This window comes from Limulus polyphemus, unplaced genomic scaffold (genome assembly GCF_000517525.1).
Source record: "Limulus polyphemus unplaced genomic scaffold, Limulus_polyphemus-2.1.2 Scaffold3305, whole genome shotgun sequence".
Lineage (NCBI taxonomy): Eukaryota > Metazoa > Arthropoda > Merostomata > Xiphosura > Limulidae > Limulus > Limulus polyphemus.
In genome coordinates, this window is record NW_013668915.1 from 60114 (window position 1) to 74175 (window position 14062).

The 14062-nt window shown below is 32.4% G+C and overlaps 1 protein-coding gene across 1 annotated transcript in view; it reads right to left on the bottom strand.

Annotated features, from left to right (window-relative positions):
* LOC106469103 (probable cation-transporting ATPase 13A3) overlaps positions 1-14062 on the bottom strand; it is a 114797-nt gene that overhangs the window by 41760 nt on the left and 58975 nt on the right. The window contains 4 exon segments of the mRNA XM_022397526.1: positions 4158-4267; positions 5194-5236; positions 13585-13671; positions 13673-13685. Coding sequence (XP_022253234.1) covers positions 4158-4267; positions 5194-5236; positions 13585-13671; positions 13673-13685 — 253 coding nt within the window.

Below are 14062 nucleotides of genomic sequence, written 5' to 3' on the forward strand. Positions count from 1 at the left end.
ATTGGTATATTTCTAAACACTAAATCCAGAGTACAATTCATCAATTAAAATTTAAATTATTTAACTCTGCTGCGGATTATTTCAAATTCTCAATACATAACACCAATAATCGAAATATTTCCAATATGTTTTTTGTTGCTAAACACAAAGTTGTTACATAATGGTTGGGAGGGGGGCTTGTGATTTGAGTCTTGAGTTTGATCCCCATTTTCACCATCTTGTTTTTATTATTGCAAAGCTACTAAGGCTATCTGCCACTCTCACTATATGAGCTTCTAACTAGAGGAAAGGCAACTGGTTAGAAAAACCCACTGCCAACTCGTTTTTTACTTTTACTTTTTTTTTTCACATTGCAGTATTAATGTTGTATAAGCAGACACATACAAATCTAGTTGAGGAGGTTGTTTTACATGTATTAATAATTATATTCTTTAATGTTATATAAGGAGACCTAGGTCTAGAGGATGGACCCAATTTTTCCAACTTCACATATTTGTTTTTCTAAAATTAATAGCTATAGTATTTAATACTGTATAAGCAAGCATGGATCTGGGGAAACTTAGGTGTTTCAAACCTCACCTTCATTTTTCTCAGGAATTAATAACTATATTTAATGTTGTATAAGCAGGTATCAACCTAGAGGAGTGGGTCTAGGGGACTAAACCCCATCCTACTCTTATTTTTTTTAGAAGTTAATTACTGTATTATTTTATATTGTATATGTGGGTACAGACCTTAGCATGTCTGAATTACCATCCATTTTTCAGAAATTCATTAAAAAACAGGTCCTTACCTATTATATAGTATCAAAAACAAATATTAGAGGTTTTCTGAAATTAACACAGCTGGAGTCTACAGCAATTCAGTTAACTGATTATTTTTAAGCTAGTACAACAAAATGAATGTCAATTAAACTCTGACATGGTAAGTTTTTGCACCTTTACTTTTTCCAGACATTCTAACAGTGTGTCTAGACATAATAAGACTTGTTTTTATCAAAAATAGTATTGTTAGAACACCTTTACCTCTTATGACATAAGACTTGTTACACAATCCATTTTTCATTGTTTGGAAATTAGACTCCTTGTGAGAAAAATATTTTTCATATTGATATATCCAAAATAAGCAAAAAATGCAAGTGATGATTAAAAAAAAATTAAAATAGGCATCCTGTTTACAAATACTTAAATACGAATTTAAGTATAGACTTCATAATTTTTTGAAATAGAATTACATTTTAATTACAAAATTTTAAATGTTTGTCTTTAACAGTTCTTATTTTCATATTAATCACATTACTAGAAATTGACATTGTTGGACTGAGCTATTCATAATAACTTTTACAAGCTTACTAATTAACTTTATTACTAAAATTACTAGTAGTATATAGTTTTAAGTAAAGCAAACAATGAAGGTTATATAAATCTACCAATACTACTAGTAGAGGTCTAGTTGGACTCCCCCTTCTATTTCATACTAAATCTGACTATTTTGAGTCTTACTTAGAACAAGATTTGCAACTATTTAACACAGATAAATATCTACAAAAAATATTGTTTTTATATGAACACTATTGCCACAGTTTTGGCAGATTCGACTAAGTTCAAGATGCCAAATTAACTTTTGTAGTTTCCATACTACATATAATTTCTAATGTGTTGTGTCTTCATGGGATTTTGCAAGCTTCAAGTAAGCATTAAGTCTTTTGTAGACAAAAAGACAACTTTTAATGAAGTAATTTCATCAAAAATTTCTCTGTGAATGTATGGAGTCAAAGTGTTGACTGTTCTGAGTGCAAAGTGATTTCATTTGTATACTCACTATAACCTTCTAAATCAATTTCAAACTTTTTTTAGAGAAACTTCAAATCTTATCTATTATTTACTCTATATGAGGTTGGCCAATTTGACCAACTTCGTAATCACCATAAAAAAATTTGAAATATATATAAATTGCCCCCTTTTTTTTCTTTCTAGAATGACTTCAAAATGTAGCATGAAACTACTATTGATCCTAAATAGCTTAAACTCGTAACAGTATAGACCTGTTTCTACTTAAATTTTATTGTTTTATTATCCTTTGAACTATGTCTTACTAATAATTGTAAATCACTTGACAAACACGTAGCTCATGTTACTCTATAGAATTATGTAATGCACAGGCTACTTAGGAGCATACCTCATGAAACATTTTTATTTATTTATTTTTTCTTTATTGTACCTAATCTAGCCTTAACTACCTTAAAAGGTTTTAGTTTTTACATATTAGTTAGAATACACATGAAAAACAAGATATATATTATTTAAGTGGGTATTTTTTTCCTGTTGACTGTCAATGAAACTTGACCCAACTTTTTCTTACTAATGGTACTACTGCACTAAATAATTTGTTAATTAATCATATAATGCATCTAAGAAGACAGAATAATAACATGTAAAAAGCAGACAATGTCCTACACTACCATAATTTTTATGGCTTTCTTACTATGCAATAAAGTCGTTAAAAATTCAGCTAAGTTCCTCAATGTGTTTCCCATGGGAATAAAGATTGAACTGGAAGCAAAACAGACAATTCTCTGTACAACAAACATAATACGTCATTTGATAGATTAAAACCTTGGATTTATATTGATTATAAATAATATAGTATTATCTGTCAGAGAAAACTATTGGCAGTTTTTGAAAGATGGGATGTGACAAATGGGTGTGGTAAGAGGGGTCTGATTTTCTATTTTTGGCTTTGTAACCAAATCAGATTGAAGGTTATGAAAAATATGCTTTGCCTGAGTAATAATAATATTATAATGAGTAATTTACATTAAATTCCATACTTCTTGGAGAGAAGAAGGGAGACTTAGAGAGCAAATGTCATATATTCTCAAACTAGGAAAAATTGAGGATTTTTGTAAATATTATCTTATGAAATTAAGAACTTAAAACTTATAGAATATCAACATTTGGAGTATTAGCTTTATTTTGATGTGAAGTTTATTAATATACCATGATAATAAAGTAGTTTAATTAAATTTTGAATATAACTCAGTAAAACTTTGTGACATGCACAGAAAAGGAGCTCTGCATGGAAAGGGTTAAAATGCTCTCAAAAAATGTAGAAATAACTTCTTTTATACAAATGGCTTTAAAACTACTTTCTATATGTTATGTAGCTTCACAAAATATCTTATTTCCTATTTAATATTTGGATGAATTCCCAGCTTTTCCTATCATACCTCAACATCATAATTCAAGTTACAGTATCCAATAATAATGCAAGCTTTAAACAAAAATTAAGACTGTAATTGTAGTTGTTTACAAACATCCTTTTTTCTAGCAACATATTACCAAGCTAAGATTTTATCACTTTGTTCCAATCTCTCTCTATATATGCATAAATCTTTGCTGAACTGGAAGACTTATTGGCTTTTACAGTTGAGAAAAACAGAAAACACAAAGCTGAGATAGAGGCAATTTCATGACAACTGAGGGCAAGAACCAGCGATTGGTCAAAAATTGATAAAACTATATTTGTTTACAAGTTATAAAGACAATTTAGTGCTATTTTGTTCAAAACTAATATAAATTTCTTCCTAGGGACTACAGGTGCCATAAATTGCTTAAAAAAAATTCAGAAAATTCACAAACACGAATGATTTAGTTTGGAATATGCTGAACACATCCAAAGTAAAAAACTGTGTTGTGATTATTTTTCAAATTGGTATATATAAAATTAAATAAACTTTTTTATTAAATAAATTTCAACTCTGAAGTTCTTTTTATTTGTGGATAAAAAAAAATGACTACAAGTATTTTATAAATTGTTTAGTTCATTAGTGGAATTTTGCTCTCAAGGCATGAAAAGGTTAAACAAATTTAAAAAAGAAAGATGCATTTATGAAAATATCAGTGTCTGTAACATTCAGATGAACTTAACAGTAGATTTTATAAATTTATTTGTTACTTCCCCATTTTTGTTACAGAATGAAGTAACATTAATTCAACTATGATTTGTTTGTTATTACTCAATACTGGTTGGCCTTTCATCAGAACTGACTTCAAAATTCTTATTCAGTAGAGAACAAAGTGTTACCTTACAGAAAAGTGTTTCTAGAAAATACAACATAGAAATACAAGACATTATAACCAAAAAAGAAAGCTTACCGAATCAATATTGGTACACAAGAAATGTCTGGGGTTTTGGAGGTAAATGGTGAAGCTACTGAAGCTTCTGTCTCAGACAATGAAATACCAGCATGAGCTGCCTTTAATGCCTGTTAAATTAAACATTTACCAAAGAGATTATCACAAAACTAATATTTTATAATATTAATGTTTACAACAAATTAGGATCACACACACACTGACCAAAACTTATCCAGAATAATCTTGAACATAATAAAAAAATGTAATAACTTACATTTTTACCCCTATATTCATGACATAAATTGCCAAAAAATATACAATTTGTTGATGTACATTACATAATGTAATAGGATGTGATAATTACAGAATGTATAATAGAGACAGATGTTTTTTAACAATTCATTGAAGAACAGAAACATTACATACTTTATTTCAAAGCATAATGGAGTATTTTGACCATACTTTACTTAAAATACCATTACTATAGAAAAAAGTTTATTTGATGCTTCCTTTTTCAAATTTCTTTAGAAGTTTTTTGACACTACATGAAGTTTTTCGTTAATAAATTGTGAAAAAGAATACTAGGCAAAATTGTTTCTTTTGGATATATATTTTTTTTATTTTATTTATTCCTGTAAACTCCCAGTGGAGCATAGGACCGCTACAACAACTCGCCAAAGGAAGTTGTTGTTGCAGTTACTTGTAGCAAGTTGGTTTTTATGAGGTGCAGTTGCTAGCCCCACGCCCAACCCTCCTCCTTTCTCATCCTGGACTTGGGACCAGGCAAAAGCGGAGGTTGGCATGTTTGGTGTGATGGGGATTCGAACCCGCGACCTTCAGATTACGAGTCGAGCGCCCTAACCGCCTGGCCATGCCGGGCCTTTCTTTTGGATATAGTGCTTGATTATTTAAAGGCAAATTAAATTACCTGTCAAGATATTACTGTAGTAAACAAACACATTCAATTAACATTAGAAAAAAACAAAACATGGAAGTGTAACTGAAATAGTGTGTTATAACTATAGACTAAATAGTAACAAAAAAGAAAACATACCCCACAATCGTTGGCTCCGTCTCCACACATTCCGACATAATATCTACAAAAAAAAAATATCATGAAACTAATTGATTGTTCTACCCAAATATGTACGATTGTGTATATCAAATCAATAAAATAAACTCATAACATTTGGTGTCTTTTCTGATCCACTCGTATTGCCAAACAGGTTGAAAAAGTGTTGTTCACACGCTGTAATCTACTCCATGGTCACAGTATTTTCAAATAATGCTTCTATAAAACTGATCAATTAAAGTCATTTATGATGTCATGTCCAGTAGAAGTCTTGAATAAGAGTTGAAACCCTTTGTAGATGTATGAACTATTTGTCTTATTTTGTTCAGTACATGTGTGTAACTATGGTCAATGAAAAGCTATGAGAATTTTTTTTACACTGGAAAATGACAAAGTACCTTTTTTGCATGTTTTTTAAAATGAAAATATAATTGATACTTTCAAGCCAAGGATTTAAAAACAATAATAACCACTTGCCTAGATCAGAAATACTTCAAATTTAATGACCAAATATTTAACAGAACAACTGGTTACCGATGAGTTCCCCCTCTCTCCTTTGCTTGCAAAAGTTTTCATGGATAATTTAGAGAAGAAATTGTTTAGTGATGAAAGTAATACAAAACATGTTAAATATAGGTACAGATATGTTGATGATGTGATTTGTCTCTCGACAGGCTCCAAATTTCAACTGGATAATTTTGTAATTTTTCTAAATTCACAAAACAAATTTATTAAATTTACTATGAAATTTGGTAAAAATGGAAACATCAATTTTTTGGTCTTAAATATTGACATAAATAATGGTATACATTCCTTCAAAATTTTCAGAAAACCAACTTATAGTGACATCATCATACATGCTTCTTCAAGACATCCAATATCTCAAAAACTTGCCGTGTTCCATAGTTTGTTACACAGGCTTATCACTGTACCCTTTACATCTGAAGATTGTGAAACCAAATTAAAAACAATAAAACAATTGCTGTCAACAATGGTTATACAACAAAGTTAATTGACACATTGAAGAAACATCGTAATGAGTCATAGTATGGTGCCAGTAAATGAGCTAGAGAGAAAAATTAAAATAACAATATGGGGCTGGGGCTTAAGGGCCATGAAATGTATTTGAATAAGCCAAGTGTGGTCCGCCTGGGCAAAAAACATCCAGGAGAAACACCTTATGTTGGATTATGCCAAGTTCAGTCAATCCAGGCAAAAAACATCCAGTGGAAGGACCTTGCATAAGAAATATATGATCAACAAGTGCAGTCTGCCCTAGCAAAAACATCCAAGGGAAGCGCCTTGGATACTGAATATTATTGTATAATTCATTGTTTGGTACTATAATGATTATAACAGCTATAGCCCTTCTCTTACCGAGTGGGTACACATGGGCTAGAAAGCAACTAGGTCCAGCATTTAGGAACCAAAAGGGGTGGAATACACTTTGGGGAGTCTGGATGAATGATTCAATGAGTGTCTGCGATTCCCTATTTTAAAAAGCAGATAGACCCATATTGTATTATTCATGGGTCAGTAGGAATGGTCATAAATTCCCATCTGATTTAACCATTAGGTCCATGAGTGATGGTCCTTTATAGATGAAACTAGTAACTTTTAGTAAAAAAAAAGAAAAGATAGTTATACATACCACCGGAACAGATGCCGGTGGTCTTACAAAAACACCCCATCTCAACAGTGGGCATTTCAGAATTATTCATATCTTGTGCAAATATAATATGAAGCATACCTGACCAAGCAACACCCGCTACCAGCTAGGTCATGCAGATAATGTGTGACAACTGTATTGGGAGTTGTCCACTTTCCAGCGTGAACAATCTTGTTCAAAGGCCAGTGAAAGTGAGCAGCTAAAAACATAGTTAGATAACAAACTCAGTGAGTAGTAACACTGTGCAGCTGGCGACCTTCCATGGATAAGTCAGAACACGCCAATCATATGAGTTGACAAACCCAACCAACGAATGCAAGAGGGGACAGATCATGGGACACAGAGGGAATCTTTGGAACAAATAAATGGGAATAACAAGAAAGAGGGCAGTACAAGCCACATAACATCTCAGGGCAGTAGATGTCAAGATAAGGAAGGCCCAATCAGGATAAAGGATAACATAAGAGTAATGAGATAGGATGCGGGAAACATCCACGGCATAAATATCAGAACAAAGACGATTGCAAGCAAGCAGGAAGAGGAAAAAGAACTTAAGGGAAAGAAGGAACACATAGCAATGGGTTCAAATGGAGAACTGGACAGGGCACGAAGGACAAAACTGATATCCAATATGGCAAAACAAAGGGATGTGGAGGACAGACAAGATGAAAGTAACAGAAAAGGAGAGAAATAACGAGGGAGGAGAAATGGAACGTTTTGACAGGGCACCTTATAACTAGAAACAGTTGACATGGACAAAACCTGATCAAACAACTAGGCAAAGAACTGGGAAAGATGAGATACCAAAGGACAGGAGGGGTGGAAGCCATGGTGAACAGATGAGGATCTGAAGGTAGACTACTGCCTCTGGTACACAAACAACGAGGAAGGTCGAATGGAATGGGAAAAGAAATACACAACACGAAGGGCAAGAACCTGGGTTGAGGCAAGAGATCAAACAAAAACCGAGTGTAAAGATGGAATGTGGCGACGTCTAGATTAACTATGTCTGAGCACAGTTGTTGGAGATAGGGGTAAGGGCAGGAGATGTCACTCAAATAATGGTCAGAGCAGAGAAAACCACATCTGAGTAGGCCAATATGGAACAACAAGCAGGACATGACAAGGAGTGGTCTGGATAAGGGATAAAGACTCTGGAGAAGAGTCTGATTGGGGCATGAGCATACATATATGGGCGAAGACTTCTCCAATCCTGACTGAACGCATCTATTTCCAGAGCTGAAAAGTGTGGAAACTGAAAGGAAGGAATTTTGGTGTTCCAGTGAGTGGCAAACACTCACTGAAATACCCATGGAAGAAGAGACCACTCATTGGGAAGAACCTGGTTGGGTCAAGGTAAGTGATCGACCTCCAGATTCATAATGCTGGAAATGTGATGTGTTAAGATTGCCGTGTAGTGGTCATGGGCCCAGTAAAGAAGATTCATATTCTGAAAACAGAGATCTAGATTTAGTTCCCCTAGCTTGGTGATATAGCCTATGACAGTGGAATAGTCAAAATGAGCCATAACCACCCACCCCCTAAGAAAATGATACAGAGCCCGACGAACTGCTAAAAGTTCCAGGATGTTGAAAATGGGAAAATAGCCTCCTCAATGGACCATCACCTGGAAATCTCCTGGGAATCGAGGAATGATTTTTGGGAACGAAAATAATGTCTAAAGAAACTGTAAAAAAATTCCCAGATCTGTGTTTGTTTCAAAGTCTTTTAAACTTCCCATTAGTTTACTTTGTTTATCTCTACACAAGATCTGTCTAGTCACTTTTCTACAAAGCCATAACTTGCTGCTCAAACCACGTTATTTACTCTGCATTGAAGTAAACAAATTATAATCTGTTTCTGTCTAGTTATACTTAAATGTTGCTTATAGCTACTTCAAAGCTGTGCTTCATTGGTAATTGCTCAGACCAAATGCTGTGATATTGTAAAATAGTAATGGGTCTTGTAGTAATAATACCACTAACAAAGAAAGAAAGCAAACGAGGAACCTGACATGGATAAGCATATTCTGAAAGGATGACAGATTCTTAGTGAACATAAATATATACTTTGGGATGGTTAGAAAAATTATAAAAAAATTAATGTGTTGTTTACAGACAAGATTCTTCTGATCTGCACAGTACTGAAAGTTGGGTTTTTTTAATTTTTGTTAGTAAATTACACTAAATAAACCTTGTAAAATGATAAAATATCACTTCTAAAATATTTTTTGAGTTAAAAATTGGTGAAATAGAGTTAGGACTATTATTACTATTACTTAGATTTTACAATTTGATGTGTAGATGTGCAATCAAACCCTGAATGATGCTCGCAATTCATGATAATGTTAATATAAGGCTGAACACAGAAAAGAAAAAAAAACTTATCAGTTATACAGTAAATAATCAATATGCTTACAACATAAAATCATTTTGTTTTAATATTGCTAAATGATTTGAGGAAATACAGGTTCAATATTTAGGGCATACTTATTTGTTACAGACCATTGCATCACAACCTGTGTTGTTTAGATGAAAATGGATTATAAACCAAATATCTGATGTTGATTGACTCTATAAAGATACAAGTTACTAATATAATCTAAGAAACAATTACATACATTTATGAATTCCTGACTTCATTCATCTACAATGGATCATTCATTATTTTTATAATAATACATAAATTATCAAATGTTGGTTTTCATTAACATTCAGATGTTCTTATCTAAGACAGTCTTTAGTTTCTATACATTCATATTTAACATTCCAGCTGTAATGCATACCTGAATATTTGCTGAACATATAAAGAGCTTTTAACCCTATGCGCAAGTTTCTGTGAAACAACGATTAGTGTAATTCTGAATTTACTGAGTGTATTTTCATTAAGTTTGATAAATTTTTAGTAAACATTACAAATATGTTATATACAAAAAAATCTGAATTTTCAATAAAGTGTTTTTACTAAAAATTTGTCTTTGAATTTATGGGGGTCAGTCTGACTAGTTTGAGAGGAAAGTGATTTTCATGATAACAATAAAAATATTTCTTTTTATTATCTAAGATTTCATACTTTATCTGCATAACTTCTATCTTTAAACACCCTAAATTAATATAAATTTTTTTCCAGTAAAGTTTCATACTTTATCTCTTATTTCCTCTACTCTAACACTAACTACAGAAAAAGTTGAAAAATACCATTTTCTTTTAGAATGACTGCAGATTGTAACAAATAATTAATTATTTATACTAACAATTTTAGATCTCTTAACCTTTTCTCAACTGCTTTATTTACTTTTATCATTTTATCTTTCTTTAAACCATGTCTAAGTGTGACAAAGCAATAAATCACTTGATGAGAGCTTAGGGTAAACATACTATCAAAACCTTGTCGAAACATTGTACATTTGCTGTTATGTGAAACTTATATTACAGTTTTTCTTCATTACCCATTCAAGCCATCTCCAACCATTATTTATACTATCAAGTTACATCACACCAGTGTTCCTCCAAGAGAGAGATCAGAAGAATTTCTACTTAATTTGTTTTTCATTTAACTTTTCTTATCAATCTATTAAGTTTCTAATCCTACATTTCAGCTACTTTTGTTAAATATCAATAAATAAAAAAATATACATAGAATAACAGAAATTTAGAGCTTACCATAACTCTAGCCTGTTTGTATTTGAGTGCTTGCTTTCCTAAGTCTTTTTTTTTTCTAACTATGCTGATTGTCCAAAATATTTTTATAGTTGTCAAACTTAATTATTTAAAACATAAACAATAATTCAAACTGTAAAATAGAATGCCACAAAGCTACTATGACTTAGCTGGCTTTCTAACCAACCTATAAATGTAAAGCACCAGCCGAAGATGGCATAAATAACATAATTCTAAAAATTTCTCAGAATCTGTCCTCAGACAATTAATCACGATATTCAACCTCTCATTATTATCAGGATATTACCCAAGTATATGGAAATCAGCCACCATTAAAGTATTACCTAAAAAAGACAACGATTGGACCAACCCTGGCAATTATAGACCTATTAGTTTACTAAACACCTTAGGAAAATTAATGGAAAACTTATTACCAATAGACTCAATTGCTATCTCAAAACCATTAAATCTTAAACAATAACCCAAATGCAGGCTGTAAGAGCAGACAAACAACAGATCACCTGGTTAGACTGACTGAATCAGCCTACAATTGAAATAGAAAAAACTACCATAGCCACTTTCCTAGATGTGCAAAAGCCTTCGACTCTGTTTGACATAATGGGATAAGATACAAGCTGCACACAATCAATATTCCTGTCCCTATGATATGCTGGATATCAAGTTTTCTTAATAACTGTAGTGTAAAGGTAAAAATTAACGATGCAGTATCACTCCCCTTTACATAAGTAACTTGCACACTAAATTCACAATATGTAGATGACATAGCCATATGGAGTACATCAAGTAACATGCACACAGCAATCTCCAAAGTTCAAGCTTCCCTTAACACGGTATCTATGTGGTGTAGTAAATGGTGAGTAGCCCTCAATCCCACCAAAACGCAAGCAATTGCATTCTGCAAGAAAATGAACAAATCTCAGAAGAAAATTCAGAAACCTAAAGCTAAGATTAAATAATACATTAGTAAGTTTTCTAATAAAATCAGATTTTTAGGTTTAACATTCACATATAATTTATCATGGCAGAAACACTTAAATGACACCATTAGCAAAGCGGGTGCCAGAATCAACTGCCTTAGGTGCACTGGGGCATCAACAAAGGATGCTCTAACAAAACTATTATTTCCATTTATAAAACTTACATTAGACCGAAAATAGAATATGGTAATGCTGTAATGTGTCAGAAAACCAATGTAAAAAAATATAAGGGTTACAGAATACAACAATTAAGAAAGCACACAGAATCCCAAATTACACACTACCTTAATACCTTCATTCATTAACAAAACTCCCCGTTTTAAAACAACGCTTCATGAAACTAGCTACCCTTTTTACAAACGCACCTCAGCTAGAAATACTTGAACCCATGAATTTGCCCAAATAGCATTAATCTCTTCCATGTGGAACAGATACACATCCCCCTCTCAACTGTATTAAGAAGAATAACACACAAAGGTCATGTGACTACTAACCGATTATTTCACTTTCAACTTTGGGCGCTGGACAGGTAGAATTATTCGTTGCCTGTCTAGTGAAAGTGGTTTTCTCAGGGTACTCCAGTTTCCCCTACATCCAAATTTGTTGGCTAATTGCATCATTGGATCCCAAACCCTGAAAAGGACCGCGTCCGGTATGCTTAAATTTAAATCCAATAAATGCCAAATTTTAAGGGAAATTTTAAATCAATATAGTCAGTAAAATCTGTAATCTATTGAAATTATAACCTTTAATGTTAACCTTCATTATAATTATAACCTTCATTATCCTAATATTATGAAAATTCATTCTTTCAAATATCTGTTATGATGTATTAACCAATTTAAACCAACAGGGTGTACTGTATACTGGATCTCTCTGCTTGTTTCGCCACTGCTGACAACTTTACCATCACGACATCAACACCACATGTGTAAACAAACATGTGTGTTCCATGTGCACCAGCTTTGTTGCACTCCATTACTCAAAGCCGCTATCAAGTCAAGTTCAATTCCTCCTCACTTTCATTTTTGTCCCAGTTTCTTCTGTTGCTCTGATGCCAATTAGCTAGATAGTTTTTTACCCACCTTTTAACCTTAAATGTGTGACAGTTCATCTCAAGGATATAAATCAAATCATTTGAGTCCAATCTTTAATCCACGGGTAGGGGCTGAAGACAAACAACAGTTCCTTTGGGGCTTGCGAGATTTAAAACCTAAATTACTGTCATGTTAGTTAGTTACTTAGTTATTACTTACCAGAGCACAAACTTCTGTTTAAACTAAGCTAAATCAACATTTAATCATCATAATCACACACTTCACAAAATGGCCTCTTTATTGGTTATAAACATCTACCATTAACAAGTAGGTGTAACTAAATAAGTGATTCCAAAAGTATGATGTGTGGGAAGGAGTTTCTGTGGTAGGTGTAACAGATTTACTCAGAAAATAGAGAAGACAGAAGGTTTTAAATTCTGGTTTATCAATATCTAAAGTTGGTGTATATAACTGGTGGACATTCTGAAACCAATATAAAGGAAGAAACAAATCTAATAGGTAGAAAGAGGTATCATGTGACACAGGGATGTTGTTTAATTACATTTTGAATATAATTCTGTCCAAAAAAAAAAGTCCTTACATGCACAATTTGACCATAAATGGAGAAACTTGCCAAGACAAAGACATTAAATCTGACACTTAAGTTCATATTAATTTATATGGAAATTCAAGATAAATATGAGATACAGTAATACCTTGGCATTTAATACTAGTCATAAAAAACATATTTTTGCTTATTATATTCAAGAAAATGCATTATAGACAAGTGGAAGAATGTGAAACAATATAGTTCTGTGTAAGTATTAAAAAGTAGAGGAAAAAACAAAACACTACAATGCAGAAACCTAACTGAAAACCAATGTCTTAAAATTTTGCCAACTAAGTTTTGTTTTTCACTACCACAACAACAACTGCTTTTACTTTTCTATATAAACTAGTGGTAACTTCCTGTTTAGTTAGGTATGCCACATGAGACACTGTGAACTCACCCCAGCTCCTGTAGTAGTTCCACTAACTGTTGTTTCTGTTCTGGTGCCATTCTAGCAAAAACAGTTCCACAGACAGCCACCTTAAACAAAGAAATCCTTTACTATTTTATACTTCTTAATATGTTAAAGGATAAAAATAAAATCATGACTCAAATATTTCATGTGCACAATAATTTGTATAAGATTAAAAGAAAAAAAATGCTATACATGTTTTTGTGGAAAACATGATCCAACATCTTCAGTGAGTCATGAAACCAGACAAGTCAGTAGACATTCTGAAAGAAATGAAGAAAGACAAGCTGTCCTAAGGATGGGGCTCAACAACTTGAAGACAGTGCAGTGGTAATAAAGAATAAAATAAGAATAAAAGGTTGAAGTTCTTTAACCTGGTTAGGGTCTTTGTCTTTAAATATGCAGAGGTTTAGACAACCTGTAAGAGTCCATGTTGAATATACAAGATTGTTTAGTATAAGTTATT